Raw genomic sequence first — 22,534 nt, 5'->3', positions numbered from 1 at the left:
TGGTACAATTTTCTTTTGTACTTAAAAGATGATTGGTTACATGTATTAATTAGTAGTTAGGCAACTATTGACAAGAAAATATTATGTACTTCAACCATGGAAATCTTTGTTTTTTTTTTTTCATTATCATATTGGCTGTGGATAATTAATTTATGTAGGAGAATTTAATTAATTATCTTTTAATGTGGTTATTTTTTTAATTATATTTTTTTTATCTACAATATTCAAACCCGAATTCTTATTTAAGATATCTAAATCTAATTTCAATCCAACCAATAAAATGTTATAATAGTTGCTACCATGATCATGGAAAATATATGAAGTGCTTAACTTAATTAATTATTAATCAATTATATATTGAGATGAAAAAAAAAGAGTTGTATGATATGAATGAGGATTCTATCTCTGATAGGCTAAGTACTCACACCAGGTCATACCTACTTCACCCATCAATCTTCACTTATCATGGTAGTCATAGTTCTTATATTATTCAACTTACATATATTCCAAGTATTAAAACATTAAAAGTCTCTTAAGAAACTAAAATAAAATTACTAATTATGTTACATTTATGCTCAACCATACTTAACTCTTGTCTAGCGAAAAAGACTTACTTAATTAGATTGAACTCTCTCGCTAATCCAGTCAAGTTCACTAAAAGAATTAAGTTCTTTGTGGCTCACAATTTGCTTGGCAAGATATGCTCACTAAGCCAAATGGTCACCTTTCTCGGTCAAGAGCCAAAATTAGTATATCACAATTTCAGCATAGTCCCTTCCCCTATAAGGATTCTCAAACACTTAAAAATTCACTCTAAATTTACCAGATCAAAACCTAACTAGTTCCTACCATTACCAAACATGGAAAACACATGAAAACATGAATCAAACACATCTAACATCAAGTCATGGAATTCATTCCCAAATATAATGAAAGGAGTAAAATATTAAGAACACCCAAACAACAAATTCATCACTCCAAAGGTAGAAATTGAGGTGTTTTGATGTATTAATAAGATTAATTTTATAAAATTATTACTCTTTTATTTATTTGTTTTACTTTGTCAGAGTCAAGAAAACTAAGGCGATCCTTGTTATAGGAAGAAGGAAAGTATTGTTATATATATATTTCTAAAATGAAAGAGATTACCTTCGGGGAAGAAAAAAAATTATCCTTGTAATGTTTGGATGACTTCTAATAAAATTGATTTTGATTAAAATTAAATTTAAAATAATATGATTTATTTTTGGAATTTTTTATTATAAAATAAGTTAAATGTAAAATTCAATATTAAATTTTCATCAAACGTAAAAGATATGAAAACCGGTTATAACTTTCAACTCGAAATCAATTCTTAAACAGAATCAATTTAAAGTTCTTGTGAGGTGATATCAAACGTATAAAAATTTATTTAAAATGAATTTTGAACTCGAAATTTTTCAAAAAACGTGAAACAAATTCCTCTGGAAGTGCACATGTGTTAGCACGATGTTCAAGGGAAGTAGGGAACTTTGCAATGCAAACTTGATTTTATAGGCTATATAGTACCTCTTGAAAGGTCCACTCCAAACACACTTTATATTAGTGGCAGGTGTACATCAAGGAAAGCAGTTTCAGTAGCTACTTCCTCCCCACAGACCCTCCTTCCTTACTCCATCCCTTCACCTTAGCTTTCCTTTCTCTCTTTTCTTTTCTTATTACGCCATGTTCTCTTTGAGGCACTTCTTTGTACTCTCTCTCGCCTTGAACGTCAGCCTCATACTCAGATTAATGATGCACCAAGCTCAACAAAAACCTCATCACAATCATTCTGTAACTCATCACGAGGAGCATAACAATAACATCCATAAATCACGCATGCTTATATCATCATCATCATCTACTTCGTCTTTCGCCAATTCTACTTCCACAACAGGAGCTAGCAGCAATAATAGAGTGATCAACCTCGACCAGTAAGCTATACTAGCACGAACTCTATTTGGTTATTTAGTTTAATTTGTTCCCTTCATTTTATGATGATGTCTTTTTTAGTATCATTTTATCTCTGCTATCACTTTTTGTTTGAGTCAATCGTGGCTCTGTTTCTGGTAACTTACTTGCGTCTTTGGTACCGTTCTTTGCTTTCTTCCTGCTATTGTTCCCTCAGAAGACAGGGACAAGTCATCGTCTCTAACGTGACTTTCTCTTACCAAATATGTCAGGAATATAACAGCAAGTTCAGTATACAAATTTGTTTGATTCTAGGACTGTTTTAGTTATTTTTTGTCCCAGGGAGTCTCTTTCAATTAATTGTGAATCAAAGATTAACTATACTCGTAATTTATGATTATTGTTCACCTCAGGAAATTTTAAGATAAGAATCAAACATAATTCTCCCAATAGATAATTCTTACTTATGCTAACAAACCTTACATCACTCCCACTCGGTTAGAGTATTTGGGTTTAGATAAGTGCTACATATTTTTTTATTAGTTAAATTTTATTGAAAATTATAAAATTAAAAAAAAAATTTGATTTTTATATTTTCATTCTGCATTTTTAGTGGAAAAAAAGTGTCCATTGTATGATTTCGGTCCATTGCATGGTGTTGATCAATCTTTATAGACTCGTCTTATGTTTATTTAAATATCTACTTGACATGTAATTGATTTTTACTAACTTTTTCTCGTAGATAGTATGTTAGGTGTAAATTGATAAAAAATAAACTGTATTGATCTGAATCATGTAATAGTTTCTCTTATCTACTACCAAGTTTAAGGTTCCTTAATCTCCATGTTACATAATAATGTTGGTCATTTTGTTAGTGTATGCTTTTTTAACATATATATTTTATTGCTGTGTGTCGGGAGCATGTCATTTTCATCAGTGTGTTTCATATTCAATGTAACAAAAGAAAAATCATGTCTATTATGTACTCCCAGTTCCGGAGTTGGAGGGTCGAAATTTAGTTAGGAAAAGTAGTTTCCTAGAGCATGCTCGATGGTAGTAGTGAAGTAGGAGAGTCCAACTTTAGTTCCACTGCACCAGCACCATTGGCGGGATCCTCATTGACATTGTCTATCTCAAAATCATTGTATACATTACCCTCGTCTTAGATTTGTGCTTTGCTCAGATTTTTTTATTGAAAACATGAAAACACCTTTTTAAAAAAGTGATTACTTTATTTAACAAAATTAGTTTCTTAAGAGACACTTACTATTGCTATAATATAGTTGATTAAGGAAAAAGATAAGTGACATAATTGCAAAATGAAAGTCAATTTTAAAGGTGGACACCAATTTCAATTCAACTATGAAACTTATAGGAACCTATATATTTTTATAGCAGTTGTTTTTAACTTTTTAAAGCTAGAGGGTATTTTTAACTTTTTAAAGCACAATCTTTATGATAAATTATTATATGATCCAATTGTATAATATTTGATATCGATCAATTTCTATGTTGTAGATAATTGAGTTTTCATTCACTTTCTCATAAATCAAATTTTTTAGCTATATATCCTGTGATGATGATTGATTGAGACCATAAACATATGATAGTTTCAGATCATCATGTAATAATTTTTCTTTTAAAACATATTTATCTCTAAAACATATATAAATAATAGTATATTATCTTCAATTTAAGTTAAAATTCATCAATTATAAATTGAATGTTATAAAGTTTAAGACTAAATGCATCAACATTTAAAAATCAAGCTTAGTTTTAAAATATATGCTACAATAGTGGTTGTTGGTAGTTGGAAGAATACCAAAGAAGTTGGTGGGGTCACATGCCCTAGGTGCACACTGCATAAAGACACTCTTTCGGCCGTGGCCACAACACTATTGTACAAGCTCTTCTTTGGTTCCCTCAGTGAAATGAGATTTTTACAACTTTTTGCCGCCCCAATCGTGAGTCACTCAATTGCATAATAAGCATATATATATATATATATATATATATATATATATATATATATATATATATATATTCTTTGTTTTTCTCGTTTTTCATTTTTCCTTTTTTCGGTTTCCAAATGGGCCCTTTGGAATCTGGATCTTACATATCAACTGCATTGTGGGCCCCGCGTAATTGGAAATCCACCTCCAACATATTTTGCCCCTTCACTCTTCGGCTGTGCATGGCTCCCATTTATTGATGTAATTGTAAATGCATACATCTACCCATATCTTTCAACCTATCTAATCATTGTTTTGGCTAATTCAGTTTCCTAATTACTTTTTTTTCCATAACTTTACACATGCAGATGCAGCCCTTAGTTAATTCAATGCCCTTTCTTCAACATGTTCATTGCTCCTTTTTACCTAATCGGTGGAGATCTTACAAATGTATAAACATAATTATTAAGGCTTAATTTATTCAAAAGAAATTGGGATTAGAGTTAAGTGATTTGTGTATACTTGTGAGAAGGGTAAAATGTATCTGTCTAGGTTCATTAAGTGTTATATAATCTTTCATTTGCTTTATACTTTTAGTCTTCTTACTATAATCATTTTATAAATTTAATCTGCATTTTTTTCTTGAATTTGATCCTCTTATTATTTTCATTATATTTGATAAATACTGACGTAATAGTATAAGTAATGTCATGTAAATATGAATGTGCTAATGTAGTTATATAATAGAATATCACGTCAACATTTTAAGTATTAGATGTTTAATAAATATATAAATTAAAATTGCACAATTAAAATGATGAAAATCAAATTTGCATAATGGTGATAGTAAAAGAAAAAAAAATGTAATTGAGTCTTTTTTATTCTTAAATTCATCTATATTTTTTTAGATTGTGTTTTTTATAAAAAAAAATATTTGAACAGAAAAAAGGGAAAACAGTAAAGATTGTTCAGGGCAGAGACAGTACATGACCCCTTCTTTCGAAATTCAGATCATGGTCTACATGGGAAGGACAGTGGACTAATGTATTTAATATTATTTGGCATTATAGAAACCATGAATTGATTCTTACATAAATGTTTGTTCATAGTTGGACATGATGATAATGCATGAACAGATTAATTTCTGACCAACTATATGTTACATTAAACTAAAAGATTTTAACATAAATTAACATCTTTTGCAGTGGAGACCCGACAGCGTATGAGAGGTTTTGGCGACAAACGGGTGACAAGAGCACGATCACAATCCCTGGATGGCAGTCTCTGAGTTATTTTTCTGATGTGACCAACATTTGCTGGTTTTTGGAGGCAGAGTTTGCGAGGGAAGTGGTGAGGCTGCACAATGTGGTTGGAAATGCAGTCACGGAAGGGCGTCACATTGTGGTTGGAACAGGTTCTTCTCAGCTATTTCTTGCTGCTCTTTATGCTCTCTCCCCAATTGATTCACCTGAACCAATCAGTGTTGTATGTGCCTCACCCTACTACTCGGTGCGTAAGGATTTTCATATACTATGTTTTATATCTCTATCTCTAGTATTTATTCCCTCGGTTTCATAACAATAATACATAAAATAAAAGTATCAATGTTAATGATATTTCTAAATCGACAATGCAAGTTGAATTTAATAGAAAAGACTAGTGTGGTAACGTGATAAAATGATGTTTGAATCTTTGCTGAAAGAGACATCTATACTTATTATGTAGTGCATAATAGTACCTCAAATAGGATACTTGTGAGAAATCAACGATGATATTCCTATGCCTATTTCGTGAAATGCTATTTGTTACAAGTAAGTTTAGTAAAAGAGTACTCTATCTTCTTGTTTTTTTATATTACTTTAAAAGTTTAATAACATAAAACATGTCCAATTCTATTTTTTTTTCATTTTATTAATATGAAGAATATTTCTAAGAAGACATTGTGGCAGAATTTACAAGTGTTCAGTAAAAATGCATACATATAGAAGTGGATGTTTTCTTTTTTTTTATCAGTCAGAAATTCAAGAGTGGATGATTTAAGAAAAGCAAATTCATTCGTGAATCTGTTTCTGATACCTTTTTCGTAATACTTTAACCACTTTGAGTGATATATTGAGGGAATTCTTGCATAGTGAAGGAACTTAAAGTGGTTTAAAAAGGGAATGGCTAGGACAAGACACATTTATTACAACAGTTGGAAATTAATAAATATTTGACAACTGAGTTAATTATGTCCGAATTGATTCCCCTCTCTATTTCTGAGATTCCTCTGAACTCTAAAGAAACACTTATTAATTCTAGCATTCAATGGTGTTGCTGCCATTTCTTGTGTATTTGTATCCCGTAATTAATTTTCTGCCTCCTGATCCAAAGATATTTTTACTTTTTAATCCTGGTCGATGTTTATCACTGACTTCCACTCGTTATTTTGCACACCTGCTCCTGATCACGTGATAGTTGATACTTTTTGTTGAACTGTCGCTTGTGTGGAACTGTCAGTAAATTAGCTTTGAAGATATAGAATAAAAATTAGAAACAATTAGATGGTTCAGGACATTAATGCATTCACTATTTTTTTTTCTTAATTTAAAAAACTCAAATATGCACTATTATGTAGATATTGATTAGAATAATAAACAGTTAATAATTCTAGATTACCTAGTAATTTCTTTCAGATGAGGCAGGTCATTCATTCAATTCATAAACAAAAAGGAGGAAAAAGCTGGCATCTGGCTTCATTACCGGTTATGGTATAATTGACCCTTTTTGCACTTAATATGTGAATGGTTTATTAAAGGGATTTAGTTTAATTGATTTAACAAAGTGTGTTAGTTATTGTAAAATTTTTAATATCTGTCTTTCAGTTACACTTTTACAGATAAAAAAAAAAATATGTTGGTTGTTTATGACAAGTTACCCACATGTGAATTTAATGCAAATTTTCTGATTAAGACAAGTGGACACACATTTCAAATTGCATGGTTGTAACTTTCTAATTAGGCCTCACAGGACCATAAATGATGTGAAGAATTGCTGTTTTTGGTTTGATTAGTTGATGGTTAGGCATATAATTGACGAGTAAAGTAACTACTTTGCAGTCGTACCCATCAATGACGAATCACTTGAAATCAGGGCTTTACAAATGGGGTGGTGATGCAGAAAGTTATGAGAAAGAGGGTCCCTACATTGAGCTGGTTACTTCTCCCAATAATCCTGATGGACACGTAAGAAGATCTAAGGTCAACAGAAGCCAGGGATTTTTGGTCCATGACCTTGCCTATTACTGGCCACAGTACACTCCAATATCAGCGCCTGCAGATCATGATCTCACGCTTTTCACCGTCTCAAAAAGCACTGGCCATGCAGGAATGCGCATAGGGTAAGTTGACCCATAACTTACAGACTACCTTATCTACTGTCCTACTCAATTATTTCTTTTCTTTTTATTATAAAGTTCATAAGTACTGTTATTAAATACTTGAATTTCACCTTCATAATTAGCATAATTCTTTACTATAAAATTTTAGGTTAAACATGTTATTCAGTCCCTGGTATGCGAATTCTCAATTTGGTTCATGTACATACAAATTTATTAAATCGGTCCCTATACGTGTAAATGTTACTGGTTTGATCTCAACCACTGTCAGTCCCATTATGCATGCATTCTTAATGTAGTCCTTATCTTTAGCGCATTCTTAACTTGGTTCCTTATATATAAAGATGGAATTAAGAATGTGCTAAACAAGATTAAATTATTATTTTTTTCTTATTTTATCACTCTTTAAGACTTTTTCTTTTTTACTTATTAAAAAGGTATTTTCATATTAAAAATATAATAAATATTTCTTTAACAAAAACTTATCACTTACATTCCCCTTAAAATCCCAAACTTAACAACATAAGAGAGGATGTAATCTCTTTTGGTTCCATAAAAAAAGTTCAGGAAGGTAGAGAAAATGTAGCCTTTCAAGTTTAAGCATGCCCTGATGTAATATTTAGCATCCCATACTACTCAAGTGAGACTGGTCAGCCCTTTCCTAAAGGAGAATTGATAGGGAAACCACAGACCACAGAGCAGGGGTACAAATAGAACATTCAGCAGAGGTGCAAGTAGACCATACCAAGGTGCAGATTAAGGAAAAGCCCAAAAGAAGAGTCATGAGGCCAGCTTACCTTCGAGATTATGCTTAAGGGTAGAAAAGGGATTTAGTAGAAATCCTTATGGTATGATGATGTTGTTAGAGCAGAGGACAAGCTTAACCGAATTGATTCTGTGATATTCCTCTTGCACAAAAAGATAAGAATTCTGTTATTAGAGGATAGTATAAATAAGTATGTAAATAAGCCAGAATCATGAATGAAATATATTCCTTGCCTTACTATTCTCCTCTCTTCTCTTCTATGGAGGCCCTGGTCCTCGAAACCAGCTAATTCGATCCCCTCCCCTATCAAGAATCAAGCACTTAAATATTTCACTGAGCATCTTATGCTACTCCACGTGGAACTTAGACACCTCATAATACCTAAGTGTCTATCAGATACTTGCATATGATTGCCGTAGTTGGGGATTGTTTGACGTGAAACTTAATAAGCAGAGAGGTTTAACTGTTTAACTAATATTGTTTGACATTAGAATCAGAAATAAGCCTAAGTTACAAGAAAACAGCTTGTTAGAATAACAGATTTCACAAAGTATCAATGAAAAGATGAGAGTCACTTGGCCATGGTATCTCGTGAGTAGAAATTTCTTGTTTTTTAGTTTTTCATCAGGGTATCACACTGACATGTGACAAAACACTGTTTTTTGTAGGATTTATATCATGTTTCAAAACCCGTTGAGTAAGAATGAATCATGTTTAGAATGTGAAAGCTATAACTATTAACTTCTTATTTTCATGTCTAACATGTGAGAAATCACACCTGGAACATGAAACCAAACACATTATTAATTTGGAAGTGAGACTAGTTGGACTCGAACCCCTTTGGTTTCTGACAAGTGTTTGATCTATATGAAAATAATGTAAAGAAAGATCATATCACTTAAATTCCTAAAAGCTTCCACTTTGTATTTTATATAGGTGGGCTCTTGTGAAAGACCAAGAGGTAGCAAAGAAAATGACTAAATTCATAGAGCTGAATACAATTGGAGTGTCTAAGGATTCTCAACTCAGGGCTGCTAAGGTCTTAAGGGCAGTTTCTGATAGCTGGGAACAAGGAAACTCCAAAGAGAGCGAGTCATTCTTCAAATTCAGCCACAAACTCATGGCCAACAGGTGGAAGCAATTGAGACTAGTTGTGGAGCGCAGCGAGTTGTTCAGTTTGCCCAAATTTTCTCCAGCATTCTGCACCTTTTTCAATCAGGTCTTGGAGCCTCAACCAGGTACATACTTAAATTGATGACAAGTTTGATTTCATGCATGCCCACATGTTGGTTTCATGTCAAAATGTTTATATATACTTTCATTTCTTCATTCTCAAGATGGGTTTGAATTACTTATTTAATAAGTTATTATCAAATAAATAATTATCCAAAAACTTGCATTGAAACTTATTAAAATAAGTTAAAACATTATGTTTGATAGTTTCTTTGGTAAATAAAAAGCCTATAAAAGGTTACAAGTCACTTTAATAAATTCAAATTACACTAACAGTTAATCAAAACTCATTTTTAAGTATGACTTAACAATTATCACAAACTAAATTTATTAATTTTTATCATAATTATCTTAAAATTTATATTCATAATAATTTTTTATTAATTTACAGTGTGAAACTTTTTACATTTTACTGTACATAATCATATGAAATTTTTTAAATAATTATTATGATAGTTAACAAATTTATTACAAAGGAAGATTTTTGTTAAATTCAATTTAAATAAACTCTTGTATATTTTCTCTAATTCATTTCTTTTTTTGTATACATATTTGACAGCTTTTGTGTGGTTAAAGTGTGAGGGAAACGTGGAAGACTGCGAAAGCTTCCTTCGAGGATACAACATCTTAACGAGAAGTGGAATACACTTTGGGGTTAGCCCAAAATACGTAAGAATTAGCATGTTGGATACTGACGAAAATTTTAACCAGTTTCTGGATAGACTCTCTGCCATACAGTCGTGATATATAGGGGGAGTTTCCTGCTGGGTAATGTATGTATAATATTTAGAAGTGTTAGTTTTCTGTATGCTGGAAAGTGAAACACAGAAATGCAATTTTGCTCATCCATTTATAAGATATATATGGGTCTTGGGGATCATCCTTTAACGGAATGCAATTAGGAAAAATATAAGGATCTTACCATTAAACTAGTCCATTTCTAAATTGTGGAGTTACACCGAGTTGTTATTTTTTTTTATATATGTTATTTACACATAGTATTTAATTGTTTTGTCAATAATTAACCTTTAAGTGTTTATGTAAAAGTAAGAAGATCGAGTCTAATATTATTTGAACAATATATGGTACCCAAGTTTTTATTTAATCTTTGTATAATAAATAAGTAGGTGTTAAAATAAGAAAAATCAAATTAAGTTTTTTTTTCTCTACCAAAAAGTCATTGATTTAAGTAAAATTGAATTCAAATTTTTTATGTAAAATCTTGAGTTTAAAGATTTAATTTTGATCATATATATAAAGAAAATTTTACGAGGAGAGATAAACTTATTTTGATAATCTCTCTACTTTGAAATGAATTAGTTTTTAACTATTGATTGAAAGATATCTTTTTGATAAAAGAAAAAAGCCAATAACATTGTGCTAATGGACTTATCATTTGAAAACACAATAAAATATTTATAGACTAATTTCTTTTTTTTTAGCAAAAAAAGGAGATGAACTAGAAAGGTTGAAGGGGTTGACATCTCAATTATGTTGGCATCCCAATTCCTATAACCCCAAAAGAAAACTCATCCCAGAATGTATATTAAAGATAAGAAAGATCAATACACTTGGGAGGGCCAAACCTTACTCAAGGATGCTAAAACTTGTTAAATCTGTAAAATAGAAGATCATATCTATGTCTGAAACAAAAGGAATCCCAATAAAAATTTATAGACTAATGAGTAGTCTATCAATAAACATGCAATATGCTTTTAGGCTTATAGATTTATAATACTAAAATTTCTTTAAACTATGTATTTGAAAACTAGTTCAAGTTAGAAACATAATGTTTATTAGTTGTTAAAATAATAATAAAATAATTCTAGTAGGTTTTTGCAATCTAATTCAGTTAAATTTTTCTGTATACCAAAAGAAAATTGTTAACAAATAATAAATTCCAAAACAGAAAACTTAGAGTATAACTTATTTTTGTGAAAAAAGTTTAACTTAGTTGTTTCAACAACATGCATGAGAGTATTGTAAATTATCTGGTATTTTCTTTGATTCACGGATGAATTTTTCTTTGTCAATATACAGTTTAGTAAAATAAATAAAAATTAGCATATAGAATATTTATTAACATATTAAAAATAAATAAAATAAAAAAGGTGTATCCTCCTTAATTTGGCCTCTTTGAAGGCTAACTCTTGTTGATCAACTGAGGATGGATGATCACTAGTTTCACCCGTGTGTAGTCGTCGTTGTTGCTGTCAGTATCACAAAACCCTCTAAAAACTCTAACCTGTTGGAGACATATCCTTAATGTTGATTCCGTTTGAATGGCTCCATTGCGAACTCAACAACATTTGTAAGTCCCTCTTGAGGGCGAAGCAATTACACGCATTCCTTTTGAAGACCCATCTATCACAAGACCCCTTTTACGCTACAAAAATTGTTAGGCTCTATGCAGCCAACAACGACATTAACTCTGCCCACCATCTGTTCGACAAAACTCCCAACCGAAGTGTCTACCTTTGGAATTCCATGATTCGAGCTTTCGCGCAGTCCCAAAGATTTTTCAATGCAATCTCTCTGTTTAGAACCATGCTTGGGGCTGACATAAGTCCTGATGGTCACACCTATGCTTGTGTTATACGTGCCTGTGCTGACAACTTTGATTTCGGCATGCTAAGACGTGTTCATGGAGGTGCTGTGGCTGCAGGGTTAGGAAGGGACCCTGTTTGTTGCAGTGCACTTGTGGCTGCTTATTCAAAACTAGGCCTTGTTCATGAAGCGCGTAGAGTATTCGATGGGATCGCTGAACCGGACTTAGTTTTGTGGAATTCGTTGATTTCTGGATATGGGGGCTTTGGTCTGTGGGATGTGGGGATGCAGATGTTTAGCATGATGAGACTTTTTGGGATGAAGCCTGATGGATATACACTGGCTGGGTTGCTTGTGGGTATTGCGGATTCTGGAATGCTGAGCATTGGCCAAGGATTGCATTGCTTGAGCCAGAAGAGTGGGCTTGATTCTGATTCTCATGTTGGTAGTCTGCTGTTGAGTATGTACTCGAGATGTAAGCACATGGCTTCGGCATATAGAGTCTTTTGTAGTATTTTGAATCCCGATTTGGTCACATGGTCTGCTCTTATAGTTGGGTATTCTCAGTCTGGGGAGTATGAGAAGGTGCTGCTTTTTTTCAGGAAATTAAACATGGAAAGCAAGAAGCCAGATTCTGTTTTGATTGCCAGTGTATTGGCTTCTATTGCTCAGATGGCGAATGTAGGACTCGGATGTGAGGTACATGGTTATGCTCTTCGGCATGGATTGGAATTGGATGTCAGGGTCTCCTCTGCTCTTGTAGACATGTATTCAAAGTGTGGTTTCTTGCACTTGGGAATTTGTGTTTTCAGGGTAATGCCAGAACGGAATATTGTTTCTTTTAATTCAGTAATTTTGGGTTTTGGCTTGCATGGATGTGCTTCGGAGGCTTTCAGGATGTTTGATAAGATGCTGGAGAAAGGATTGGTACCTGATGAAGCCACATTCTCTTCTCTCCTATGTGCCTGTTGTCATGCTGGACTTGTCAAAGATGGCCGGGAGATTTTCCAGAGAATGAAACATGAATTTAACATTAGAGCTAGGCCTGAGCACTATGTTTACATGGTGAAGCTCCTTGGCAGTGCTGGAGAGTTGGAAGAAGCTTACAATCTGACCCAGTCCTTACCAGAACCTGTAGACAAGGCTATCCTAGGAGCCTTATTATCATGCTGTAATATTTGTGGAAATTCTGAGCTGGCAGAAACTGTAGCACATCAGCTTTTTGAAAGTAGTCCTGCCGATAATGTCTATAGGGTTATGCTTTCTAATATATATGCCGGTGATGGGAGGTGGGATGATGTGAAGAAGTTGAGGGATAATATGACAGGAGGCCCGAGAAAAATGCCCGGACTAAGCTGGATTGATGGCAGTTAGCCAGCTACTTCTGTCAGATATAGAGAGGCTTCACAGAAAGGTATTAGAATGTAAAACATAATTTTGTATATTTTTGCTTCTTGTATGTTTTTTGACTTCTTGGGATATGCAAAATTGGTCTAGATAATTATCTTTAAACCAAAAGCAGTGAAGTCTCGTATATAAAATCACATAATCGGGGAGTTGCTTTAAGTCTATTTCATAAAGTATACAGATTGCATTTGTAGCCTTTAACCTTTGTTCACATTTCAAAATTCTGTTACCACTGATCCCTTCTTGAACCTAGCTTCTCAGTGAGATTGCCTCCAGTGAACATCTTGGTGAATTCAACAACACTACCCTCCATAATCTAATCGCATGAGTTTTTCAGTTATTATAAAGTCACTTTTCTAGAAATTCCATGATCAATTTGTAATTTTTTTCTCTTTTCTTCCAATGATGCTTGTAGCTGTAAAAGTTGTGTTTTGTTCTTCTGATTGATGATGTGGTAATTCTGTGAGTGTGAGTGTTAATGGAACTTGAGATCGAGAGGATAAAGTCTTTGCTGTGATTTGGAATTATTCTTGATATTATTTAAGCCTTTTAGATGGGAATACATATGGGTTGTTGATATTTATGTGCTTCAATAACTTAAAGTGTATGGGGAATTTCATTTAGAAATGAATACTTAATAACTTAAAAGTGTAAGGTGAACTTGGTACTGACTAGATGAGGTTAAAGTCTAGATATGCCTCCATTCATCAGACCAATTTCTGTGCTTCAATAACTTAAAGTGTATGGGGAATTGCATTTGGAATTGAGTACTTAATAACTTAAAAGTGTAAGGTGAACTTGGTACTGACTAGATGAGGTTAAAGTTTAGATATGCCTCCATTCATCAGACCAATTTCTGTGCTTCAATAACTTAAAGTGTACGGGGAATTGCATTTAGAAATGAGTACTTAATAACTTAAAAGTGTAAGGTGAACTTGGTACTGACTAGATGAGGTTAAAATCTAAATATGACTCCATTCATCAGACCAATTTTGTGCTAATTTAGTCGAATATGGAAACTGATGAAATGATTGAACCTGAAAATGATCAACTTCCTTAGGTTATCATTATATCATGTTAATATTGATTCTGAAAGTGAATGCAATTTTAGACTTATGGTTCTTTTCGTATTTCTGTAATGGTACCCCGTTGATATGAGGATAGAACACCATTTGACTGGTTGAAGGTAAATTTATAGGAATGTTTGTGACTAAAAGATTTCTATTGTTAAACATCAGTCATTTGTGCTAGTTGTTGATTTTGCTTGTATGTGAAATTCATGGACAACTAGATGGTGATTCTAATAAAATTAACCCCTAAAAATGCTACCAACTAAGTTACTACAAATGGCTAAACTACAAGGATATTCAACACTCCCCCTCAAGCTGGAGCATATAGATCATATGCACCAAGCTTGGTACATATAGTCTGAATTCTGGGTCCTCTTAAGGACTTAGTCAAAATATCCGCTGGCTGATCATTAGAACCAATGAACTCAGTGACAATCTCCTTGGACAGAAGCTTCTCTCGAATGAAATGACAATCAATCTCTATATGCTTGGTCCTCTCATGAAAGACTGGGTATGAGGCAATATGAAGAGCAGCCTGATTATCACAATACAACTTCATTTGCAACTCTTCACAAAACCTCAATTCTTGAAGGAATTGTTTGATCCACATGAGCTCACACGTAACCATAGCCATAGATCGATACTCAGCTTCTGCACTGGACCGAGCGACAACAGTTTGTTTCTTGCTTTTCCAAGAGACAAGATTTCCTCCAATGAAGACACAATAACCTGATGTAGACCTCCTATCCATGGGACATCCAGCCCAATTAGCATCACAATATCCTGATAGTTGCGTACTACCCTTGTCTTCATACAACAACCCTTGTCCAGGAGCTCTCTTAACATACCTCAAAATACGCATGACAGCATTCCAATGGTCCAAATGAGGATTCTGCATAAATTGGCTAACCACTCCCACAACAAAGGAAATATCAGGTCTAGTGATAGTAAGGTAAATGAGTTTTCCCACAAGGCTCCTATATCTCTCGGGATCAGGATAAGCTTCACTTTGATCTGCCATGAGCTTCAGATTAGGATCCATAGGGCTTTCAACAAGTCTACAGTTTTGCATACCTGTTTCTTCTAAAATATCAAGAGCATACTTCCTCTGAGAGATCACAATACCATCTCCTGATTGAGCCACTTCAATACCAAGGAAATACTTCAAAGATCCCAGATCTTTGGTCTGGAAATGACTGAATAAGTGCTCTTTCAACTGGACAATCTTAGTAGTATCATTCCCTGTAATCACTATATCATCAACATAGACCATTAGATAGACACATTTTTCAGGAGATGTATGATAATAAAATACAGAGTGATCAACTTCACTTCGTTTTAGTCCAAACATTTGAACAACATGACTAAATTTACCAAACCATGCTCGAGGAGATTGTTTCAACCCATAAAGAGACCGACGAAGCTTACACACAAGGCCATACTCCCCCTGAGCAACAAACCCAGGAGGTTGCTCCATATAAATATCCTCCTCAAGATCACCGTGGAGGAAGGCATTCTTAATATCAAGCTGATGAAGGGGCCAATGACGGATGACCGCCATAGCAAGAAACAAACGAACAATGGTGAGCTTGGCTACAGGAGAGAAAGTATCATAGTAATCAATGTCATATACCTGTGTGTAGCCCTTAGCTACCAAGCGAGCCTCAACCTTACCATTGGGCCCAACTTTAACAGTGTAGACCCATCTGCAACCCACAGTCGTCTTACCAGGAGGGAGAGGAACGAGCTCCCAAGTACCATTATTTTCAAGAGCCTGCATTTCATCAACCATAGTTTGTCTCCAGCCAGGATGATCAAGTGCCTCACGAATAGTGGAAGGAACAGTAAGGGAAGATAAGGAGAAAACAAAAGAACTATATGAAGGAGACAAACAGTGATAACTTAAGAAATTATAAATAGGATGAGGATTACGAGTAGAACGAGTACCTTTCCTGATGGCAATGGGCCAATGTGAGTCAGAATGAGTAGGAGAAGAGGAAGGATCCATGAGTGGAGGACTGGGTGAAGAAGAACGAGAATCACTAGGAGAGGCTTCAGGTACTGGAGATCCAATCTGCCTTGTCCTGGGTTGATCGGTAACCAGAGGTGGAGAGATAACATCAGGTGAAGTTGGTGAGGGAGATGGGACAACACTGACATTATGGTCTGAGTTATCTAGAGGACAAGGAGAAGAAATAGGAAGATCCTCCTGGAGAGACGAAGAGTAGTCCATAGAGGATGAGAAGAAGGGTGTGTCTTCAAAAAAGGTGACATCTGTCGACATATAGTACCGTCTCATGGTGGGAGAGTAGCATTTGTAACCTTTTTGAAGACGAGAATAACCCAAAAAGACACATTTGACTGACCTTGCAGAAAGCTTGTCTAAACCAGGAGACAAATCATGAACAAAGCAGGTACAACCAAACACTTTAGGAAAGACATGAAAAAGTGGATCATGAGGAAAGACAATTGAGTGAGGGATTTGATTTTCAAGGGAAGAAGAGGGCATCCTATTGATTAGGAAACAGGCAGTAAGCACCGCGTCTCCCCAATGATGTGTAGGAACATTCGAATTTAGCATTAGGGAACGAGCAGTTTCAAGAAGATGTCGATTCTTCCTTTCTGCTATACCATTTTGTTGTGGTGTGTGTGGACATGTGGACTGATGTATAATACCTTTGGAAGACAAAAAAGAAGAAAGATCATGAGAGAAATACTCTTTAGCATTATCACTTCTGAAAATTTTGATTGTTTTTCCAAATTGATTCTCAATCTCATTGTAGAATGACACGAATATAGGCAAAAGTTCAGATCTGTCTTTCATTAAATAAACCCAAGTACATCTGGAGAATTCATCAATAAAGGTTACAAAATATCGAAAACCAAAAGATGTGACACGACTTGGTCCCCAAATATCAGAATGAATGGTAGAAAAAGTCGTGTCACATCTTTGTACAGTTTGAGGAAATGACGACCTGACATGTTTTCCTAGTTGACAAGACTCACAATCTAAGACTCGAAGATTCTTAAGACCAGGAACCATAATCTTCAATTTTGGTAAACTTGGGTGACCCAGACGATCATGCAAAAGTTTGGGTCTCGAGATAGCAAAACAAGACCCAGGTGGACTGGATTCCAAGTAATAAAGCCCTCGTGATTCATGTCCTTCTCCAATCAATCACCCCGTCCCATGTTCCTGAATAACAAAAGAATTGGCAGTAAAGGTTACTGAACAATTTAACGAATGAGTTAATTGACTTAATGAGATTAAATTATAGGGACACTGAGGAAGAAATAAAACAGAATTTAATTTTAAAGAGGGAGACAATGAAACTTGACCACTTCCTTGAGAAGCTACCTTGGAACCATTAACTACAGTAACGAGGTGAGGAATTTTTGGAAGAGAAAAGGATGAGAAGGAGGACTTATTACCAGAAATATGATCAGAGGCACCTGAGTCGAGTATCCAACGGCTGTGACCTTCAATGGATTGAGAGATACACGCCGTTGAAAAACATGGTACAGACGAGGGTTGAGCTTGATTGCTGGGCTTCTCGGATTTGAGCTTCAAATACTCCTGATACTCCTCATCAGAGAATCTGGACTCTGCTTTCTCTGATTTAGAAACTTGTGCGACCTTGTCGGGAAACCCATGTAATGAATAGCAAGTCTCTTGGGTGTGACCTATCCTCTTGCAATAGGTGCAATGAGGACGTCCACCCCTTCCACTGCGACCTCCTCTACTATTGCGGCCGCTTCCTCTCCCTCTAGATGCAACCATGGCTGACATCTCCACTCCATTAGTAGGATTCTCATCCTTCAGTAAATGAGGCACACGGAGAAGTCTGGTGATGAGAGAATCCATTGATGGAATCTGGTCCCCAACAAGCACTTGATCACACACATGATCAAAGTCTGAATGTAAGCTCCTCAAAATAAGAACCATGTAGAACTTGTCAAGTTTCCTATTCACTTCTTCCAATGAATCAGCTACAAGGAACTTTCTTAGTTCTTCCACGGCAGCCCGAGCCTTACCCACATGAGCGATCATGTCATGACCGGTTTGCTTGAGGGCTGTAACTTTCATAGTTGCATCAAACAAGCTTTGGATATCATTGGCAAAGATTTCCTGGGCTTTCTTCCAAAAAGAATGGCATGATTTAAAAGATCGGAGGATCTCCAAGATATCCGGCTCAACTGATTGCCATAACACGGCACATAGTTGATAGTCAAGCTTCTCCCATTCAGGTCTTTTATCATCTGAAACAGAATCGGAGGTTTTCTCCAAGTGGTCATGGTGGCCTTGACCAAGGAACCACAACTCCACGGAAGCAGACCATGAAGGGTAGTTTTTCCAGTTCAGCTTGGCAGTGGTGATGGTTGGGGTCCCGGAAAAGGAAAAAACAGGTCCAAAGGAGGCCATTTAAGAGGAAAAACAGCAAACCCTAACACACGAGAGGCAAACAAACAAGAGCTGACCAAACGGCTTGCCGGAAGCAGAATTTGAAGCCTGAAACAGGTCCAGAAGGTGACAGCGAAGCTGCCGGGACAGGATGAGACAGCTCCCGACGCCGGCACGGCAGCGAGTGAGCAGCATGCGCCGGAAATCGTGCAAAGGAGTGGTGGCGCATGGGGGCGCGTGCGGTGGTCTACGGCGATGCGAGTTCCAGGGGTGGGTCACGCTTTTCGAGGCGATCCGAACCCTGGTCTCGCCGGAGAAAACCGCCGGAGTTGGCGGCGGACGGCACGGCGGCAACCCGCTCTGATGCCAAGTTGAAGGAGACCAGAATAAAGCTTTCTTCCTTACTTTATTGAATTCAAAATAGTACATATATATAGAGTACAAAAGATAGAGGGAGAAGAGAGAGGCTATGACAGTGACAATGCACTGTAGTCCTCTGAAAAATGCTACCAACTAAGTTACTACAAATGGCTAAACTACAAGGATATTCAACAGTAAGCAAGATACTTGTGCTCATTAATGGATTTAGATTGATATTGTGAATTTATATTTAATTATTACAGGTGGGAATGTGTTATAATTTAAAATTGGTTGGCTGTAGGTACCAGTAGATCTCGTTATTGATCACCCATTTCAGGTTGATGCAGCAAGATTGGAAAATACTGCGCAGGCTGGCAATATTCGACATGTGTTGCTCTTCATGGGTGCAGTTGATATGTTTTGAGGGTAACTGGCAGTCTTTGTTTTTAACCTATAAACAAATGTTTTAAGCAAATAGAAAAAGGTGCCTTTGCATGATTAACAATTAGTTTGAACTTTGAAGTTTTTTTGCACACCGTATCTTATCTGTCTTGTGAAACATTTTCTCTCAGGTTGGGTTTTGTTGTTTGGTCTGGTAGTGTCTAATTACTTATGTAATGTGTCTTTTTGCACATCTAAGTAGTATCTTTCAATTTTTTATTGGGCCACCAATCTAGGTGTACAGGAGAAAGAAAAAGGACATAATTGAGTATACAAAACCACGCGTACCCTACTTCACCATCATGTTCCTATTTACCCTAGCAAAATGGACTGCAGACAGAAGGAGATTAGAGATGGTGTTGTGACTCTTGTGAGTCATCAAAGGGAATGTGAATATCAAAAACGATGAGGGGGCACTATGAGGATGGGTGTGCACTTTTTAGGAAAAGGTTTGTGGTGTGGATGATGCCACTAGGGCAGAGGAGCTTTCTACTCTGACATCTTTTCTTTTTCTGAATTTCCTTTCTATGGTATTTTTTTTTTCAAATCTTGTATTATCAGTTCTGATTCTGTATTTTCTATAATTCTCTAGTATACATCTAAGTTCCTACCAAGTATCCTTTCACTAACAAATAAACAATTCCCCTAAAAGACTGGGAGGAATATGTTTCTGAAATTGTAACTGACATTGAAAGAACAGAGCCCAAAAAGGTTTGCTTTTGATACAGTTTGCTCTATGTGATCTTTTGCGATGAATAAAATGTTGTGTTGAACCTTTAAGTTGGTCAAGTTTATGGATTGCCCACCCAATTGTGTAGTCAACTAATTTCACGTTTTAGTTGCTTATTTGGTTTTCTGAGTGACTTATGTGGTGTGCAATGTATCTTTCATCTCTTCATCTCATGTGTTAGGTTGTTTCAAGTTGGAGGAAAGCTGTTAGAGCGAGCTATTGAAGAAACTGGATGCAGAATAAAGTATGAAGTATGACGTTGAGCTGCATATTATGTAAGTGCCTTATCAATATTATGTTTCATAGCAGTAGCTTGAATTGATGTGGTAATGTCTTATTTCCGCAGTGGTCCCTGATTCTTCTTTCCCTTGATTGAACCCAAAACATATAATGCATCTTGGACAAAAGGCATTTTTTCACATTGAAGGTATTTTGACCTGATTGATTGTGTGTGATAGTCAAATTAACAATTATATTGTAGAGAAAAATGCAAATTAGCACCTGCAAGTTTAAGTCACGTGCTTCTTAGCCCTTGACCTTTAAAAAGGTGTGTCTTGTATTAAAACTTGGCACGCTGATAATGCTCGTAAATATTTGTCTTCTCTGTTTCAGTTTTTTTTGTCCACAGGGTATTTTTGATGAAACATCTCGTGTTCACACCACAACAAAATGGTTTTGTTGAAAGAAAGAATTAATACTTGGTTGAAACCACCCGTACCCTACTTCACCATCATGTTCCTATTTGCTCCCTGGGTGATGCACTTCTCACAACTTGTTATCCAATTAATTGCATGTCATCATTTGTTTTTCACAAGTAGGTTCCCTACTCTATCTTGTATTTCAATAAAATCTCTACCATGTTCTTCTCATTGTCTTTGGTTGCACTATAAAGTAAACTCTACCAAATCTCTCAAATGTATTTTTTTGGGTTACTCACCACCACCTCTAAAAGGGCTATCATTATTTTTGTCCTCAACTTCACCAATATATTGTTTCTATTGTCATTTCCTCTTTTGAGACCTATCCTTCCTCCTTTTCCACTGTACTTGATGCCCACCTTCACGGCAAATTGCAAACCCTCTGCATATTTCACTTGTTGTTTCGGCTCTAATCATTGCTTTTGCTCTACCTCCACTGCTTACTTACCAACAGCAAATGCAAATTTCAACAACAGTTCCATCCACTAATCATCTTGCCTCATACTCCAACCGTCCCTCCAACTACATCACTTACACCTGAACTTCCCCTTGCACTCACGTTAATATTGGCCATTCGATCTTGTCATGAATGCTTAAGATCCAAACATACAAAGTCATGTGAATTTTTTAAAAACTCACATGACATTCAATCTTGACAATCCATGCATAGGTGCATGAAGTAGATTTACTCCACACAAATAAAAATGGTCCTCTTGCTACCCCCCCCCCCTACACATATAAATGTGTGCATGCATACGCACGCGCGAGCCCTGGTGCAGCGGTAAAGTTGTGCCTTGGTGACTTGTTGGTCATGGGTTCGAATCCGGAAACAGCCTCTTTGCATATGCAAGGGTAAGGCTGCGTACAACATCCCTCCCCCATACCTTCGCATTGCGAAGAGCCTCTGGGCAATGGGGTACGAAGTGAAGTGAAGTGATATTAATTTTTTTATTTCATTTTTATTTATATATATTCTGTTTATATATTTATATATTATTATATATTTGTCTTAACTTGAGGAAGAGTGTTAGATAGAAATATGGAAATAAATATCACTAGAAATAAAGGATGTTGTTACTACAATTTAGGGGTTTAATTTATTCTTATGTATTTATGATTGATTTTGTTGTAACCTAATGTGAGTATAAATAAGATGCTTGTTTGGACATACAACACACCATTCAGGTATATTCTTTCTATATAATAATTTAAAAATAAAGTCCACGTCAACTAGTTGGGTCATTGTTCTGCAGGTTTAAAAAAATGTTACCCGAATCAAAGGACATCGAGTTTGAACAGGTTGAGTCTGGTACTAACCAAACAACATCCAAATTTAGATCATGGTGCTTGGGTCAATTCGGATTCATGGGGAACCCAAACCTACAAACACCCCTACACGTGATGCATTCCTTTAATAATTAATTGAAAAATTAACAAGGGTTGTTTTGTTTCACACACTTTACAGACCTTAAGAATTGAGATACAACTCTTTAAATATTAGAGACAAAGAGGTTGTTTCACACACATGATGCAAAGTTGCAAACCTTGAGAGTGTCAATTTGCATTTTCTCCTATATTTTATGAGCATGAGTACCAATCATGGCAATTCTTAGAGTCCCTATC

The 22,534-nt window shown here is 35.3% G+C and overlaps 2 protein-coding genes across 11 annotated transcripts; both read left to right on the top strand.

Moving 5' to 3' along the window:
- Positions 1-1,454: 1,454 nt before the first annotated feature.
- Positions 1,455-10,209, top strand: LOC114416422 (tryptophan aminotransferase-related protein 2-like). The gene is made up of 5 exons (XM_028381285.1): positions 1,455-1,952; positions 5,087-5,390; positions 6,980-7,260; positions 8,960-9,261; positions 9,816-10,209. Exons 1-5 carry the CDS (start codon positions 1,705-1,707, stop codon positions 9,998-10,000), a joined length of 1,320 nt encoding a protein of 439 aa, XP_028237086.1. The 5' UTR covers positions 1,455-1,704; the 3' UTR covers positions 10,001-10,209.
- Positions 10,210-11,383: 1,174 nt separating this feature from the next.
- LOC114416421 (putative pentatricopeptide repeat-containing protein At1g64310) lies at positions 11,384-20,824 on the top strand. Of its 10 annotated transcripts, none has more exons than XR_003667461.1 (4): positions 11,384-13,217; positions 19,344-19,468; positions 20,395-20,464; positions 20,560-20,824. XR_003667461.1 is itself a non-coding variant. In XM_028381284.1 (2 exons), the coding sequence occupies exon 1, from the start codon at positions 11,522-11,524 to the stop codon at positions 13,175-13,177; it is 1,656 nt and encodes a 551-aa protein (XP_028237085.1). In that variant the 5' UTR covers positions 11,384-11,521; the 3' UTR covers positions 13,178-13,217; positions 19,344-20,824. The 10 variants fall into 10 exon arrangements, 1 of the variants encoding a protein (XP_028237085.1); XR_003667460.1 differs by having other exon boundaries at positions 20,395-20,488; XR_003667456.1 differs by adding an exon at positions 19,720-19,932 and having other exon boundaries at positions 20,395-20,824.
- The last annotated feature ends 1,710 nt before the right edge of the window (positions 20,825-22,534 follow it).

Source organism: Glycine soja, chromosome 6, assembly GCF_004193775.1.
Source record: "Glycine soja cultivar W05 chromosome 6, ASM419377v2, whole genome shotgun sequence".
NCBI classification, from domain to species: domain Eukaryota; kingdom Viridiplantae; phylum Streptophyta; class Magnoliopsida; order Fabales; family Fabaceae; genus Glycine; species Glycine soja.
Note: the sequence above shows the minus strand (reverse complement) of the source record. Positions and strands in the feature narration are given on the sequence as shown.